Raw genomic sequence first — 18,949 nt, 5'->3', positions numbered from 1 at the left:
CAGAGGACAGCCAGCCAGAAGGACAGATAATAAAACAGGAGAACGTTGCATGGGACAGAGATGAGAGATGTGGGATCAATTTTGCAGCTTCAATCATAATAACAATAGGTAGGTAGATAGATTAGATAGGATAGTAAGACATTTGTACTTTATACTGTTAAAGAGCCTCAGTAGGTGAGTATGTTTTTTTTGTGGCGGTGTGGAGCGGTGATACAGCTGCTTGTATTGACAGGATTGTGTTCCTGTTCTAAAAGGGTTAATTGGAGATTGTCTGAAACTCTGCCATATAGTTACAGCTGTGAGGGAATGAAGGGGTTCGGACCTTTCCTGCAGTTCTTCCTGGACTAGCACTAGACTGACACAGTAGCAGTATTTTTCTGCTGTATCTCTTCTTGTTTCATTCTAGTACTAGTCGCTCCTCTTACCACAGCTATTTCTGCAAGAGAAAATTCCAGACAGCCTCACCTCTGTGTTCCATCCTATTCTTTGGACTTCATCCCCTTTATTAATTCTAATGAATAGGATGAAACTAACTGGGACTAACTGTGTACCCCTAACTCTCTCAGATGGGCAGATAAGCCTCTTTGTTTTATATTTCCTGTATGTGTGCTACCTGCCTTTTGGCTGCTGTTTATTTATGAAATACTGTATTTTTATACAAAAGAAACTTGCTTTAAAAGTTTTTTATATTGGACCGCATTGCCCCTAATCACAGTTATTTTGCTATATATGTAGCATTTACAGTACACACTAGGGCCCTCATTCCGAGTCGTTCGCTCGGTATTTTTCATCGCATCGCAGTGAAATTCCGCTTAGTGCGCATGCGCAATATTCGCACTGCGACTGCGCCAAGTATCTTTGCTATGAAGATAGTATTTTTACTCACGGCTTTTTCATCGCTCCGGCGATCGTAATGTGATTGACAGGAAATGGGTGTTACTGGGCGGAAACAGGCCGTTTTATGGGAGTGTGGCTGAAAACGCTACCGTTTCCGGAAAAAACGCAGGAGTGGCCGGAGAAACGGGGGAGTGGTTGGGCGAACGCTGGGTGTGTTTGTGACGTCAAACCAGGAACGACAAGCACTGAACTGATCGCACAGGCAGAGTAAGTCTGGAGCTACTCAGAAACTGCTAAGTAGTTTGTGAGCGCAATATTGCGAATACATCGGTCGCAATTTTAAGATGCTAAGATACACTCCCAGTAGGCGTAGGCTTAGCGTGTGTAACTCTGCTAAATTCGCCTTGCGACCGATCAACTCGGAATGAGGGCCTATGTTTTATTGTTTTTGCTTTTATTTCATGTATCTGATTTATGGGCCACATGGCTGTAGACAAACAGAATGAAATAATACCCCTTTTCCACTAGCTGTTTTTACCCGTGTTTTTGCACGGGGGCGCGCATCGACACGGATTTTTAGTAGGTGGAAACGGGTCAACACGGGTTGAGTGACCCGGGAATCCAACCCGGCTATTTACCTGGGTAGAACACGGTAATGACACGGATAGCGGTGCAGTGGAAACGGTCATTACACGTGTTTTCAGACCCGAGTAACGCTCTGAGACGCTGATTGGTGCTTCTGGGGCACTGGAAGATGATGTCATCCCTGGGAGACACGCTGGGCACATGCAGGCATTGAGGCAGCAAACAAAACACTCTGAAGTCGCGCTGGGTACATACAGATATTTTTATTGCAGCAGCTTCCAAACAAACAGACAATATACAGCAGCAGAAGCTCCAGCACAGCAACATGGCTAGCCATATCTGGTCAGACACAGAGATCAAAGAGCTGCTTAATATTCGGGGAGAGGAAGAAATAAGAAGGCAGGTGACTGGAACAGTTAAGGATGCTATCGTCTACAAGAACATATCCCTTATGCTGGCAGAAAGGGGCATCCAAAAAACCCAGCAACAAGTCGTTAACAAATTGAAGGCACTACGCAGACAATTCACCAAAGTACACGACCAAGTACATGACAGCAATAGGCTTTTACAGAGCTTACCCGGGTTAGGTGGAAACAGATCAGACACGGGAATAACCCGTGTCGAAGTGTAGTGGAAACGGGGGAGCCGACACGGGTTGTAGCCGTGTTAAACATCCCGGATCGGACACGGTACGTAGGTGGAAAAGGGGTATTAGTCACTGGATCTTATTTCTAGGTTTATCTTAAACCACAGGTTATATTGATCACCACTTGTATTGAACACTAGTAGGCGATCTACCCACTTTCTTTGTATATATACACAAGCTCAAATTTTTTAAAATGTTTAATGCACTTTCATAGTCTGATAGAGTAGACACATCTATCATGAATTTGGCATCATGTCTTTTATTAATGTCAGTGTTGCCTGTAGTGTTCAGAAGCATTGGCACAAAGTAAAAAAATAACTTTGTTTTGTGGAAATTGTCATTGTTTGTAATTCTGCTGGTAATCAGTCTCTTTGTGCAGTGTGTTGCCAATGCCATGCATAGTTGTGCAGAAGGGGTGTGGGAAAATAGGATTTTGGTACTTACCAGGTAAATCCTTTTCTTTGAATCCATAGGGGGCACTGGAGTACTCTTGGGATATGGACGGCTTAGCAGGAACAAAGGCACTGAATATTTAAATTTAGAACTCTCCACCCCTCCATATCCCCGAGTACCTCAGTGTACTACCTCAGTGTTTTTACTGAGCCGAACAGGAACTATAGAGAGGTTGACAATGGAGAATTCTTATAACATAACGGACAACAACAAAGTTGACACATAACGTTACTGCCAACGAAACAGTTGACACCATAACCGATAGAACTTTATAATTTGAACCAGTCGGTGAAAATGTGTTACCATAAGATCCCCTGAGCTTAATACAACCCAGGTAAAACTGCTCTGGGTGGGCGTCCAGTGCCCCCTATGGATTCAAAGAAAAGGATTTACCTGGTAAGTACCAAAATCCTATTTTCTTTTTCATCCACTAGGGGTCACTGGAGTACTCTTGGGACGTACCAAAGCTTCCCCCGTGGGCGGGAGAGCTGTTTGACACCTGTAACACTAGGCGGCCAAAGCTAGCTGCTGATGCCGCAAACGTATCAAACTTGTAAAAGCGCACAAACGTGTGCACTGAAGACCATGTAGCCACACGGTCAAGCTGTGTTGTAGAAGCTCCACGACCAGCTGGCCATGACGTTCCCACAGAACCTGTGGGATGAGCTATTACTGATGTAGGCGACTGCAACTTAGCCTTAAGGTAAGCCTGACGTATAGTCAGTTTTATCCATCTGGATAAGGTCTGCTGAGAAGCTGGCCAACCCCACTTGGCAGCATCATAGAGAACAAACAACGTATCCGTATTACGAACTGTAGACGTTCGGGACATATAAACGCGTAATGCGCGTACCACATTCAGAATTCTAGAATGTACTGTCAACACAGGAACCACTATTGGTTGATTGATGTGAAAAGATGACACTAGCTTTGGTAAGAAATCGGAAATCGTCCGAAATTACGCTCTGTCATCAGGAAACACCAAATACGGTGGCTTGCAAGACAAGGCACCCAAATTTGAAAAACGCCTTGCCGAAGCTAAGGCTAGAAGAAAAAACGTTTTTCAAGTCAGAAACTTAATCTCCACTTGCTGTAAGGGTTCAAAATATGAAGACTGTAAGAAATCTGAACCCAAATTCAAGTCCCATGGCGCTGTAGGTGGGATAAATGGAGGCTGTACTCTGAGGACACCCTGCAGAAAAATGTGTACCGACGGCAATGGAGCCAATCGTCTTTGAAAATAAATTGACAACACAGATACCTGCACCTTCAGTGTAGATAACCGCAGTCCTCCATCCAACCCCGTCTGTAAAAATAACAGAATACGGGTAACTTGAAAAATGATGTCGGAAACTTCCGAGCTTCACACCAACCTATATAGGCACGCCAAATTCTGTAATAATGAGCTGCAGTAACCGGCTTCCTAGCTCGTAACATGGTTGGTATAACCGATACTATAATGCCCTCTCTTTCTTCTGAAGAGGGCGGTCTCAACAACCACCTCGTCAACCGCAGCCGCGCTAAATAGGGGTAAAAGAACGGCCCCTGTTGTAACGGGTTGGACGTAGTATGAGCGGCCAAGGATCGTCTGCGAGTAGTCCTCGGAGATTCGAGAACCAAACTCTCCGAGACCCATGAGATATCACTAGTATGACTGTGATGGACTCTCTTATGATCCGTTTTAGCAACGGAGAGAACAGCGGAAAACGGTGGAAACAGATACACAAGGCTGTATGGCCACGCGATTGTGAGAGCATCCACCGCCCCTGCCCTTGGGAACTGTCGTTCTGGACACATTGTGGGCGTTTGTAATTGTGGCGAGATGCCATCATGTCCACCTGAGGGTAACCCCACCTGTGGACCAACCTGTGAAACACCTCTGGATTTAATGCCCAGTCTCCTGGATGAAAATCCCGACGGCTGAGATCATCTGTCTAACAGATGTCCACTCCCGGAATGAACCCAGTCTACAATATCACCTTGTGGTATTCTGGGCAATTGAGGATTCAAGCTACTTCCCGCATTGCCATGCGGCTTCTCGTTCCTCCCTGGTTGTTGTGTATGCGACTGCCGTCGCGTTGTGTGACTGGCCTTGGACAGTCTGAGAGCGAAGCATGTAGTGCATAGTAAATTGCACAGAGTTCCAGGACCTTTATAGACAGCAATCTGTCGTGATCCGTTTAGAAACCCTGTCGCTGACCATTATAAACTACAACTCCCCAACCTCTGAGACTCTCGCCCAGAGTAGAGACACCCTCGCCCCCCTGTGGGATACGCGAGTGAAAACCTCCGAACTGAAGCGCTTCGAAAGCCCATCATTGTTCCTAATAGGCGAATACACCAATGTACCGATAGTGTGCGTGGCTTGAGCACTAATTGTACCAGATGGCGTATAATCTGTTCTTTCTGGTGTAGTAGGTAAATTCTTTGATTTACCGTATCTGGAATCATACCTAGGAATTGAAGTCGTTGAGACGGAATTAGATGCGATTGTTTTTGAACTTGACACTGCAACCGTGGTGTACGTTAGCAGCGCAAGTAGGAGGAGCATCTGTTGAGACGGAGCTCTTATGAGCAGATCGTCTAAGTATGGAACGATTGTCACTGCCAGGGATCTGAGATGAGCTATCATCACACACATTACTTTGGTGAATAACCGAGGCGCTGACAAGAGGCCAAACGGTAGAACCTGAAACGGTTAATGGTAGTGGCGTATTGCAAAACGCAAGAACCTGTGATGAGGTGACCCAACCGGAATGGGTAAATACGCATCCTGGAGATCAAGCGCAATCATGCAATCTTGTGGCTCCAAATATGCAAATACTAACTGCAGAAAATCCATTTTCAATCTGTAGTAAGTGACTTGCTGATTGAGACTGCGACGGAGCCCTCCGGCTTCGGTACCACAAACAGACGGGAATAATAACCCTGACTTTGTTGGTGTACCAGACCTGGAAATAAAAACTGCTGAAACCAGCAGAGACTGAATGGCAACGTGCCAAAACGCCTTATTTCGTCCGACAGAGGCAGTCTTGTCTTTTAACCCTAAATAGCGGATACATCCATGAGTGGATGGCTGGAAACCCGGCAAATGTAACGTGTAAAGGCGCGCTTCCACAATCGGAAATTCGAGATGGGCTGAGAGCCCGTCAAGCCACTGGCTTGTTGTGACTTTAGCGCCCTGGCGTTACAAGGCGCGACTATTTTTGTACCACCGCCTTGAAAAGACTGAAGTCTAAAAGCTTTAAACGCCGGACCAGAGTATTTCTGATATCGGAGGAGGCATTTTGTCAAATTTAGGACCAAACAACTTCTGGCCTTGTAGTGCTGAAACTAGCGACGATGAAAAACGAGAAGCAAGGTAACAGGCGGCAGCAGACGCTGTACCGAGATACTCAGCAGCTTCTCATTAACAATAAGTATAAAGTGATCGTCATTGTTTCCATACACAGAGCGCCCCAGTGACCCAAATGTATCTTGGGTCTTTATAAGGTTTGGCACAGACGAATTCACCAATGGGGGATTCTCCAATTTAGATGTCACTGTGTGGACACGGGTAAATAGCCTTAAATCTTAGAGAGATATCCTAAGTAAGAAACCCATTGAAGATCTGTCATTTAGTAAATACGACGGATTAGATGTTAGAGGCTCCTTATTCTCTGTAAATTTCAGAGACTGACTCACTGGTCATTAGCAATGTATGGTTGTCAAAACCCGCCCTATCTGACTGTCTAATGTGCCCTCCTCACTCGTATTTAGCGCTGTGAGATTTGACATAGAATTGTCAGGTCTGCCACATAGAAGAAATGTGTAAATTATAAGATCAGTTAAATTAACACCCTCCGTAATAGCTGGCGGAGTAACTTTTGAGACTCTGATCTTACCGCTCCTGTCGAGCAGAGTCAATTTGAATTGCCAATGCTTAACATAGGATCTGGGACTGAACCGGCTTCCTGAAAACCTACAAAACATAGTGAACATGTGGTAGATTTATGTCCAGACATTGTTTAAAAACCTTTTTAGTCTGCGCTGGAGCCTTACTCCTTATGCAGACAGACAACACAATAGCCAAAGGACAGACACTTGCACGACTCAGTAAAATTATTATCTTAAGGTGTGTAATATATATCTATCTATTTATGGCCGAAATGCAGTTCACATGGGCAGCCTATGTGAAACCTGAACCAAAATTCCCACTAACACCCCTGCGCCTCCGGTGGCGTAGAGATGTAGGGCAGGAATGTTCTGGAATTACAAACTGGAAGAAACAGGAAGCATGGTTAAAATGGCCCCCATGCCATGCTGACACTGATAATCACATGACAAGTTACAATTGCTTCAGTGTTAATATAGGCTCAATAGCCTATTATACAGTGAAAATCACAGGCAGTTTACAATACATGCCTCCAGTGTTAATATAGGCTCAATAGCCTATTATACAGTGAAAATCACAGGCAGTTTACAATACATACCTCCAGTGTTAATATAGTCTCAATAGCCTATTATACAGTGATAATCACAGGCAGGCCACCATACATGCTGTAGTATTAATATAGGCTCAATAGTCTATCACCCAGTGAAAATCACAGGCTACAATACATCCAATATTAATATATAGGCTCAATAGCCTATCATACATTAACTCTGCCTTTTATATAGGTATGGCAGCCCTTTACATACCCTTGCCGCTGTAATCAGCCAGATTACACCCCCCCCCCTTCCCCCTGTACTCCCTGTAGCGCTGTGTCTCAGCGGGGAGCGCCGGAAAGGCTTTGCAGGGAGGCGAGGGACAACTCTTGCTGAGCAGCGGAGGTCGGCTGCCCGGAGCGGCGCGGTTCTCACCCTCTCAGCGCTGTACAGCATTGACGGAGCATCCTGGACGGTGCTGGGCGGCCGGACGGAGCGGCTGGGGCGGCCGGACGGAGCGGCTGGGGCGGCCGGACGGAGCAGCTGGGACGGAGCGGCTGGTGCGGGCGGCTGTATGAGCGGCGGGAGCAGCGGCATTACAACACTGACCCACCCAGCGGGGCGGCAGCCTGCGCTGACCGCCCCGTTTTCCCAGCCTACCTTGTTGTAGGGAGGCTGCGACGGCTCTGTAATCTTCCGGTCATGGCTGAGACGGGGCTTCTATTTGTAAGCTCCGTTTAGCTCTCCAGGTCATGGCTGAGACGGGGCTTCTATGTGTAAGCTCCGTCCAGCTGTTGCAGGAGACAGTGGGCTGCCTGTGGCTGTGAGGGTGCTCTTTGTGAGGACCGACACGCCATGCGCTGCCCGTGCAGCGGCACTATCCCGGACCCATGTTTTTCCAGAAACTGGGAAGGGATGTGCTATTGTAAAAAGTAAAAAGTAAAAATGAAAAATTAATAAAATCTTCCACAAAGTGTGGGAACTTCCCACAAGCCTTGTTAGTGCTGTAAGCACAGAAAAAACACTGAGGTAGTACACTGAGGTACTCGGGGATATGGAGGGGTGGAGAGTTCTAAATTTAAATATTCAGTGCCTTTGTTCCTGCTAAGCAGTCCATATCCCAAGAGTACTCCAGTGACCCCTAGTGGATGAAAAAGAAATACTGTTTTATGTTGGTGTGGGGAGTGGGATAAGGGATGTGCAGGGCCACCATCAAGGGGGTGCCCTGTGCACAGTTGTCCCGGGCCCGGCCACTCTGACAGAGCGGAGGGCCCGGGCTGCTCAAATAGCCAGCCGTGGACATTCCCGGCGGCCGCCGCCGCCGGGGACACTGACCGCGGCTGGCCGCCACTTCCTCATTGCGCACAGTGCACACTGCCCCCTTCCCCTTGACTATCATTCTGCGGAGCCGGAGCCACCCGCTGCCGCCGCCCGCACCCGCCGCTCCCCTTCGGTCAGGTGACGTCAGTCAGAGCACTGCAGTGCAGTGTATCATCGCCCGCCCGCCGCAGCCGCCGCAGATGATCACAGGCTGTGCCTGTTTGAATAAAGTTTTTTTTTTTCTAGATGCGGCGCAGCGTGACGTCATGACGTCACGCGCGGCAGAGAAGAGGAGCCTGAGGGTTGGTTCTATATCGAGGGGCTGAAGGGACCTTGTGACGTATTGAGGGGAGGAGCTACGTCACCAGGGGGAGGAGCTACGGGCGAACAGGGTACCCGAAAAGTACCTCGCGGGCTCGCTTCGCTCGCCACGCTTCGGGCACGGTGGCTCGCTTCGCTCACCACCTAATTACTAAAGGTAATAGTTGGTGGCGTGGATAGTAGAGGAACTATCCCGCTGGCCTAGCTCCTCCCCCTTGCATCATAACTCCTCCCCCTTACGGAAAAGGTCCCTTAGCCCACTTGATTCTAGCATCTACCGGAGCCTGAGAGTGAAGACTGAAGAGCTAGGAGTCAGGAGGACAGCCAGGAACAGCGTGGGCGAGAGAGCAGAGAGGAGGACGCAGGACGGATTTGGAAAGGTAAGTATATTTTGTGTGTGTGTTTGTTTTGGATTCTGAGAAGGAGGTCCGGGGCTGGCTCAGCTGGGAATGTAATGATGCATCTAAACATAAATTTTGCATGCTGGTTTGCCTGCCAGGTCCACTATATAACAACAGGGGTCACAACTACTCGGGGCACTGCTACAGGGGTCACAACTACTTGGGGCACTGCTACAGGTGTCACAGCGACTGGGGTCACAGCAACTGGGGGCACAACTACTCGGGGCACAGCTAGGGGGCACAGCAACTGGGGGCACAATTACAGGGGTCATTACTACTGGGGGCACAGCCACAAGGGGCACAGCTACTGGGGGAAAAGCTACAGGGGGCAAGATATCAGCCTAAATATTTTTTACAAAACTGTGTGTGCTTTGGGGGGGGGGACTGCCTATTTTTTTCAGTCCCGGGCCCCACAATTTCTGGTGGCAGCCCTGGGGATGTGTAACTACAGCACACAGACTGAGGTAAGCAGGGATAGTAGAGTGAATCTGTACCTAGAAACCTTGCACTGGCACTGATGCCACTTTGTCCATTTTTAGACTATACCATCTGTCGCACCATGGAAACTTGCACAAGCCCCATGCCCATGCTAAGTGCATATTCTTTATCAGAGTATGGCCTCCAATGTAAGCCATTAAGACCTTACTTTGCAAACAGTTATGTGATACATCCACAACAATCCCATAACACGTCCATCAGACAGTGTATCTCCATCTACCTGAATAGCCACTTCCCAATTGCCCCAGGAGCACCCAATACATTTCTCAGATCATAAGTCTCAATCACTAATGCGACTTTTTGCACGCACACCATGGGACGCATGCGCTATGCAACTTTTTAGCTACTTAGATGCATGCACAATTGATAGACATCGACCATTTGCATGAATATTGGCATTACATTCGGCTCTTAGTCCTGGTACACAGACGTTGTACATGGTGCTCACCCATAGTAAATGCTATAAGACCACAGTTAAAAAAGCCTATGCCATAAAGTCAAACTTGCTCCCATGCGAAGCCAGGTCAGGGCGCTAGTATTGTACAATTGTATGTGTCTGTTCTTGCTAATCTAATGTTCTAATGTTCCAGAACATAGTTTCTTTAAAAAACAAACCATTAGAAGAAGGTTACTCCTTATACGTTCATTTTATAATGGAAGTTGTTTTTTCATATGTGTTTGTTGTACATTTTATGCAAAACCTTTCCTTGTTGTAGTTTTTGTTTTTAGGAAGAGTGTCCAGAAATAGTGAGTGTACAATAACATATATTCAGTATGATTTGCCGGTGCTTGGGATCCCGACGGTCATAATACCGACGCTGGGATTCCAATGAATGAAAAACTGACAGGGGTGAGTATGGGCTATTCTTAGCTTCCCCCCTACACGCTAACAAACACTTCCCACAGCCTAACTCTAACCTCCCCCCATAGTGCCTATCCCTAACCTCCCACTAGTGGTACCTAAACCTAACACCTCTCTCCGCAGTCTAAAGCTAACCCTCTCTCCCCTGTAGCCTAACCCTAACCCTCCCAGGGGTTGCCTAACACTAACCCCACCGGTTGGTGCCTAAAGTAAACCCTCCGGTCCTAAACCTAACCCATGCTATACTTACTATGATCGGGATGCCGGCTGTCAGGATTCCAGCATCGATGTCCTGACCTTTCGGAAATCAGACATCAGCATTCTGATGGGTGTTAGAATTTTGGCGTCTGTATTCTGACTGCTGGGATCCTGTCAGCTGGCATATTAACCGCATCCAATAATAAGCCCTAAATCCATACATGCAGCTAGAGTACACATCTGTATGAACTACTGTATATAACTATCTATGTAAGAGGCTTATACATGCATTAACCAGTAACAAGAGAAAATGTTTTACCCTAGGACACTTACCTCTGTGACCTGTCACTTTATGCTTCAACAAACCACTGTTTGCTTCCCACATATGGATCCGACTGTCATCAGAAGATGTGATGACTAGCTGGCAGTCTGGAGAAACAGCACATGAATTCACCTAAAAGAAGGACAAGAGTACTAGATTACACTTCTGCTGCAGGAGCAACTACAATATAATCCTACAGTATATAAATACAGTCCTGATGCGGCGGCAGCAGTAGTCTGGAAATGCAGATGTTATAACTAGCAGGGGTTGTACATAGAAGGAACACAGTATACAATTAATTATTAAGTCATAGTAACATATAGTAACATAGTAACATAGTATTTGAGGTTGAATAGAGGCAATTTGCCCATTGTGTTCAACCTGTTTTAAGTTGCGATGATTCTAAATACTTGCTGAATAATGTTTTATGACTAGTTAGCTACTATAACTCATGTTACCCCCGGATTAACCACATTGATATTTTAAGTATTATAACCTTGGATAGCTTTTTCGTTCAGAAATGTATCCATTCCTTTTTTAAATCCATTTACAGAGTCCGCCATTACCACCTTCCCTGGCAGGGAATTCCACATGCTGATTGCCCTAACAGTGAAGAACCCTTTCCTCTGTTGCGTTCGGAACTTTCTCTCCTCCAGTCGCTGCGAGTGCCCACGTGTCCTAAACTGTGTTCTTTTAATAAATAATTCCTCTGATAACTCTTTGTGATGTCCCTTTACATATTTGAAGATATTAATAATATCTCCTCTTAGGCGCCTCTTTTCTAGTGTATACATATTCAGCCTAGTAAGTCTTTTCTTATAGTCCAGTCCTTCTAGGTCTTTAATCAATTTAGTAGCTCGCCTTTGAATACTTTCGAGTTCACTGATGTCTTTTTTTATACAATGGTACCCAAAACTGAACACAATATTCCAGGTGCGGACGTACCAATGCCTTATACAGTGGCATGATTACATCCGAGTCCCTTGTCTCAATTCCCCTTTTTATGCACGCTAGCACCTTACTAGCCTTCTTTACTGCGTTTTGACATTCTGTATGGTTATTAAGCCTATTATCAATGAATACCCCCAAATCTTTTTCCAACTCTGTTTCCCCTAGGCGTTCCCCATTTAATATGTAGGATGCAAGTTTGTTTTTAGTCCCAAAATGCATAACCTTGCATTTGTCTGTATTGAACCTTATTTTCCATTTAGACGCCAGAGTTCAAGTTTAGATAGATCATTCTGCAAGGACTCCACATCCAATTCTGAATTAATTACCTTACACAGTTTAGTATCATCTGCAAAGATTGACACTGTGCTTTCCAGGCCTATTTCTAGGTCATTGATAAATATGTTGAACAGTAGTGGTCCGAGTACGGACCCTTGTGGTATTACGCTGACTACTGCGAAATACCGGTCAGATGTTTGCTGTCTTTGCTAACGTTTGCGTATAGTATGTCAAAATGAAAATGAGATGGCGCTACCACTCTGATATGATTAATAGTCTATATTTATTCAATATGACATGGGTGAACACACCTCCCTTCTTAGTATGGCAACTATTACACAATTTGGCTTGACGCCAATGAAACCCAACAAATCAGAGAAATCAGAGTATGCAGCTGGTGTTGCTGCTCCCAAGCGTACTCTGATGAGCAGATGAATGCATTGCCATTATGTTTGCAAATACTGTATATATAAATAAATGATAATATTCAGTACAGAAAAATCTGCTGAAAAAAGTGATGTACCCTGGTATTATGCATAAGCTTACCATTTATTATTCATCTTTCCAGAGAGAAGACGTTGTGTTGCAGTATGTAGTACATTCCACACAATGCTACTTTCAACATGTAAAATGCACTTTCCAGGGACTTTAGGGGGTAATTCAGAGTTAATCGCAGCAGCAAATTTGTTAGCAGTTTGGCAAAACCATGGGGGTAATTCTGAGTTGATCGCAGCAGGATTTTTGATAGCAATTGGGCAAAACCATGTGCACTGCAGGGGAGGCAGATATAATATGTGCAGAGAGAGATAGATTTGGGTGGGGTGTGATCAGTCTGCAATCTTAATTTGCAGTGTAAAAATAAAGCAGCCAGTATTTACCCTGCACAGAAATAAAATAACCCACCCAAATCTAACTCTTTCTGCACATGTTATATCTGCCCCCCCTGCAGTGCACATGGGCCCTCATTCCGAGTTGTTCGCACGCAAGGCGATTTTAGCAGAGTTACACACGCTAAGCCGCCGCCTACTGGGAGTGAATCTAAACATCTTAAATGTGCGACCGATGTATGCGCATTATTGCGATCACAAACGAGTTAGCAGTTTTAGAGTAGCTTCAGACTTACTCTGCCTGTGCGATCAGTTCAGTGCTTTTCGGTCCCGGCTGACGTCATAAACACACCCAGCGTTCGCCCAAGCACTCCCACCGTTTCTCCAGACACGCCTGCGTTTTTTCCGGAAACGGTAGCGTTTCCAACCACACGCCCCTAAAACGCCGTACATCCGCCCAGTAACACCCATTTCCTGTCAATCACAATGCGTTCTCCGGAGCGACGAAAAAGCCGTGAGTAAAAAAACTTTCTTCATAGTAAAGTTACTTGGCGCATGCGCAGTGCGAACATTACGCATGCGCACTAAGAGAATTCTCACTGCGATGCGATGAAAATCTCCGAGCGAACAACTCGGAATGAGGGCCATGGTTTTGCCCAATTGCTATCAAAAATCCTGCTGCGATCAACTCAGAATTACCCCCCATGTGCACTGCAGGTGTGGCTGATATAACATTTGCAGAGAGAGTTATAGGCCCTACACACATGCCGATATTCTGAAAGATATGAACGATCTCGTTCATAAATGAACGAGAACTCGTTCATATCTTTCAGTGTGGAGACTCCAGCGATGAACGATGCGCGGCCCCGCGCTCGTTCATCGCTGATCTCCCGTCGGCTGTGCATGCAGGCCAATATGGACGATCTCGTCCATATTTGCCTGCACTTCAATGCAGCCGGGTGACGGGGGGAGTGAAGAAACTTCACTCCCCCGTCACTGCCCCCCCGCCGCCGGGTTGCTCGTCGGCCGTATCGGCCGTCGGGCACCTCGGCGGCGCATCGCCGAGTGTGTAGGGCCCCTTAGATTTGGGTGGGTTATCTTGTTTCTGTGCAGGGTAAATACTGGCTGCTTTAATTTTACACTGCAATTTAGATTTCAATTTAAACACACCCCACCCAAATCTAACTCTCTCTGCACATGTTATATCTGCCGCCCCCCTGCAGTGCACATAGGCCTTCATTTCGAGTTGATCGCTCGCTGCCGTTTTCTCTGACGTCCTAGTGGATGCTGGGGACTCCGTCAGGACCATGGGGATTAGCGGCTCCGCAGGAGACAGGGCACAAAAATAAAGCTTTAGGATCAGGTGGTGTGCACTGGCTCCTCCCCCTATGACCCTCCTCCAAGCCTCAGTTAGGTTTTTGTGCCCGTCCGAGCAGGGTGCAATCTAGGTGGCTCTCCTAAAGAGCTGCTTAGAAAAAGTTTTTAGGTTTTTTATTTTACAGTGAGTCCTGCTGGCAACAGGCTCACTGCAACGAGGGACTTAGGGGAGAAGAAGTGAACTCACCTGCGTGCAGGATGGATTGGCTTCTTAGGCTACTGGACACCATTAGCTCCAGAGGGATCGAACACAGGCCCAGCCATGGAGTCCGGTCCCGGAGCCGCGCCGCCGACCCCCTTGCAGATGCCGAAAAGTGAAGGAGGTCCAGAAACCGGCGGCAGAAGACTTTTCAGTCTTCATGAGGTAGCGCACAGCACTGCAGCTGTGCGCCATTGTTGTCACACACTTCACACCAGCGGTCACGGAGGGTGCAGGGCGCTGCGGGGGGCGCCCTGGGCAGCAATGAGATTACCTTGTTCTGGCTAAAAAATACATCACATATAGCCCCTGGGGCTATATGGATGTATTTAACCCCTGCCAGGTCTCAGAAAAACGGGAGAAGAAGCCCGCCGAAAAGGGGGCGGAGCCTATTCTCCTCAGCACACAGCGCCATTTTCCCTCACAGAAATGCTGGTGGGAAGGCTCCCAGGCTCTCCCCTGCACTGCACTACAGAAACAGGGTTAAAACAGAGAGGGGGGGCACTTATTTGGCGATATGATTATATATATTAAGATGCTATAAGGGAAAAACACTTATATAAAGGTTGTCCCTGTATAATTATAGCGTTTTGGTGTGTGCTGGCAAACTCTCCCTCTGTCTCCCCAAAGGGCTAGTGGGGTCCTGTCCTCTATCAGAGCATTCCCTGTGTGTGTGCTGTGTGTCGGTACGTGTGTGTCGACATGTATGAGGACGATGTTGGTGAGGAGGCGGAGCAATTGCCTGTAATGGTGATGTCACTCTCTAGGGAGTCGACACCGGAATGGATGGCTTATTTAGGGAATTACGTGATAATGTCAACACGCTGCAAGGTCGGTTGACGACATGAGACGGCCGGCAAACCAATTAGTACCTGTCCAGGCGTCTCAAACACCGTCAGGGGCTTTAAAACGCCCATTTACCTCAGTCGGTCGACACAGACACAGACACGGACACTGACTCCAGTGTCGACGGTGAAGAAACAAACGTATTTTCCATTTGGGCCACACGTTACATGTTAAGGGCAATGAAGGAGGTGTTACATATTTCTGATACTACAAGTACCACAAAAGAGGGTATTATGTGGGGTGTGAAAAAACTACCTGTAGTTTTTCCTGAATCAGATAAATTAAATGAAGTGTGTGATGATGCGTGGGTTTTCCCCGATAGAAAATTATTGGCGTTATACCCTTTCCCGCCAGAAGTTAGGGCGCGTTGGGAAACACCCCTTAGGGTGGATAAGGCGCTCACACGCTTATCAAAACAAGTGGCGTTACCGTCTCCAGGGAAAGACCAAAGGGATACGGCCGCCCTCAAGGAGCCAGCTGATAGGAGGCTGGAAAATATCCTAAAAAGTATATACACACATACTGGTGTTATACTGCGACCAGCGATCGCCTCAGCCTGGATGTGCAGCGCTGGGGTGGCTTGGTCGGATTCCCTGACTGAAAATATTGATACCCTTGACAGGGACAGTATTTTATTGACTATAGAGCATTTAAAGGATGCATTTCTATATATGCGAGATGCACAGAGGGATATTTGCACTCTGGCATCAAGAGTAAGTGCGATGTCCATATCTGCCAGAAGATGTTTATGTACACGACAGTGGTCAGGTGATGCAGATTCCAAACGGCACATGGAAGTATTGCCGTTTAAAGGGGAGGAGTTATTTGGGGTCGGTCCATCGGACCTGGTGGCCACGGCAACAGCTGGAAAATCCACCTTTTTTACCCCAAGTCACATCTCAGCAGAAAAAGACACCGTCTTTTCAGCCTCAGTCCTTTCGTCCCCATAAGGGCAAGCAGGCAAAAGGCCAGTCATATCTGCCCAGGGATAGAGGAAAGGGAAGAAGACTGCAGCAGGCAGCCCATTCCCAGGAACAGAAGCCCTCCACCGCTTTTGCCAAGTCCTCAGCATGACGCTGGGGCCTTACAAGCGGACTCAGGTGCGGTGGGGGGTCGTCTCAAGAGTTTCAGCGCGCAGTGGGCTCACTCGCAAGTGGACCCCTGGATCCTACAAGTAGTATCCCAGGGGTACAGATTGGAAGTTCGAGACGTCTCCCCCTCGCAGGTTCCTGAAGTCTGCTTTACCAACGTCTCCCTCCGACAGGGAGGCAGTATTGGAAACAATTCACAAGCTGTATTCCCAGCAGGTGATAATCAAAGTACCCCTCCTACAACAAGGAAAGGGGTATTATTCCACACTATATTGTGGTACTGAAGCCAGACGGCTAGGTGAGACCTATTCTAAATCTGAAATATTTGAACACTTACATACAAAGGTTCAAATCAAGATGGAGTCACTCAGAGCAGTGATAGCGAACCAGGAAGAAGGGGACTATATGGTGTCCCTGGACATCAAGAATGCTTACCTCCATGTCCAAATTTGCCCTTCTCACCAAGGGTACCTCAGGTTCGTGGTACAAAACTGTCACTATCAGTTTCAGACGCTGCCGTTTGGATTGTCCACGGCACCCCGGGTCTTTACCAAGGTAATGGCCGAAATGATGATTCTTCTTCAAAGAAAAGGCGTCTTAATTATCCCTTACTTGGACGATCTCCTGATAAGGGCAAGGTCCAGAGAACAGTTGGAGGTCGGAGTAGCACTATCTCAAGTAGTTCTACGACAGCACGGGTGGATTCTAAATATTCCAAAATCGCAGCTGTCTCCGACGACACGTCTGCTGTTCCTAGGGATGATTCTGGACACAGTCCAGAAAAAGGTGTTTCTCCCGGAGGAGAAAGCCAGGGAGTTATCCGAGCTAGTCAGGAACCTCCTAAAACCAGGAAAAGTGTCAGTGCATCATTGCACAAGGGTCCTGGGAAAAATGGTGGCTTCTTACGAAGCGATTCCATTCGGCAGATTTCACGCAAGAACTTTTCAGTGGGATCTGCTGGAAAAATGGTCCGGATCGCATCTTCAGATGCATCAGCGGATAACCCTGTCTCCAAGGACAAGGGTGTCTCTTCTGTGGTGGCTGCAGAGTGCTCATCTACTAAAGGGCCACAGATTCGGCATTCAGGACTGGGTCCTGGTGACCACGGATGCCAGCCTGAACGGCTGGGGAGCAGTCACACAAGGAAAAAATTTCCAGGGAGTGTGATCAAGTCTGGAGACTTCTCTCCACATAAATATACTGGAGCTAAGAGCAATTTACAATGCTCTAAGCTTAGCAAGACCTCTGCTTCAAGGTCAGCCGGTATTGATCCAGTGGGACAACATCACGGCAGTCGCCCACGTAAACAGACTGGGCGGCACAAGAAGCAGGAGGGCAATGGCAGAAACTGCAAGGATTCTTCGCTGGGCGGAAAATCATGTGTTAGCACTGTCAGCAGTGTTCATTCCGGGAGTGGACAACTGGGAAGCAGACTTCCTCAGCACGACCTCCACCCGGGAGAGTGGGGACTTCATCGGGAAGTCTTCCACATGATTGTGAACCGTTGGGAAAGACCAAAGTTGGACATGATGGCGTCCCGCCTGAACAAAAAACTGGACAGGTATTGCGCCAGGTCAAGAGACCCTCAGGCAATAGCTGTGGACGTTCTGGTAACACCGTGGGTGTACCAGTCGGTGTATGTGTTCCCTCCTCTGCTTCTCATACCTAAGGTACTGAGAATTATAAGACGTAGAGGAGTAAGAACTATACTCGTGGCTCCGGATTGGCCAAGAAGGACTTGGTACCCGGAACTTCAAGAGATGCTCACAGAGGACTCATGGCCTCTGCCGCTAAGAAGGGACTTGCTTCAGCAAGTACCATGTCTGTTCCAAGACTTACCGCGGCTGCGTTTGACGGCATGGCGGTTGAACGCCGGATCCTAAGGAAAAAAGGCATTCCGGAAGAGGTCATTCCTACCCTGGTCAAAGCCAGGAAGGAGGTGACCGCACAACATTATCACCACATGTGGCAAAAATATGTTGCGTGGTGTGAGGCCAGGAAGGCCCCACGAAGAAATTTCAACTCGGTCGATTCCTGCATTTCCTGCAAACAGGAGTGTCTATGGGCCTCAAATTGGGGTCCATTAAGGTTCAAATTTCGGCCCTGTCGATTTTCTTCCAGAAAGAATTGGCTTCAGTTCCTGAAGTCCAGAAGTTTGTCAAGGGAGTACTGCATATACAATCCCCTTTTGTGCCTCCAGTGGCACTGTGGGATCTCAACGTAGTTCTGGGATTCCTCAAATCACATTGGTTTAAACCGCTCAAATCTGTGGATTTGAAATATTTCACATGGAAAGTGACCATGATGTTGGCCCTGGCCTCGGCCAGGCGAGTGTCAGAATTGGCGGCTTTGTTTCACAAAGGCCCATATCTGATTGTCCATTCGGACAGGGCAGAGCTGCGGACTCGTCCCCAGTTTCTCCCTAAGGTGGTGTCAGCGTTTCACCTGAACCAGCTTATTGTGGTACCTGCGGCTACTAGGGACTTGGAGGACTCCAAGTTGCTAGATGTTGTCAGGGCCCTGAAAATATAG

The 18,949-nt window shown here is 47.3% G+C and overlaps 2 protein-coding genes across 4 annotated transcripts in view; one reads left to right on the top strand and one right to left on the bottom strand.

The window, feature by feature from the left end:
- The window catches only part of OLFML2A (olfactomedin like 2A), a 271,746-nt gene that overhangs the window by 54,754 nt on the left and 198,043 nt on the right, over positions 1 to 18,949 (top strand). The gene's annotated exons all lie outside the window — the stretch shown is intronic.
- WDR38 (WD repeat domain 38) overlaps positions 1 to 18,949 on the bottom strand; it is a 179,085-nt gene that overhangs the window by 157,485 nt on the left and 2,651 nt on the right. For all 3 annotated transcript variants that reach the window (XM_063936879.1, XM_063936877.1, XM_063936878.1), the window contains exon 2: positions 10,862 to 10,982. In XM_063936879.1, coding sequence (XP_063792949.1) covers positions 10,862 to 10,982 — 121 coding nt within the window. The remainder of the gene's footprint in view (positions 1 to 10,861; positions 10,983 to 18,949) is intronic.

Source organism: Pseudophryne corroboree, chromosome 8, assembly GCF_028390025.1.
Source record: "Pseudophryne corroboree isolate aPseCor3 chromosome 8, aPseCor3.hap2, whole genome shotgun sequence".
NCBI classification, from domain to species: Eukaryota; Metazoa; Chordata; class Amphibia; order Anura; family Myobatrachidae; genus Pseudophryne; species Pseudophryne corroboree.
The sequence above is the reverse complement of the archived record's forward strand: the minus strand, read 5'-3'. Positions and strand labels throughout refer to the sequence as shown.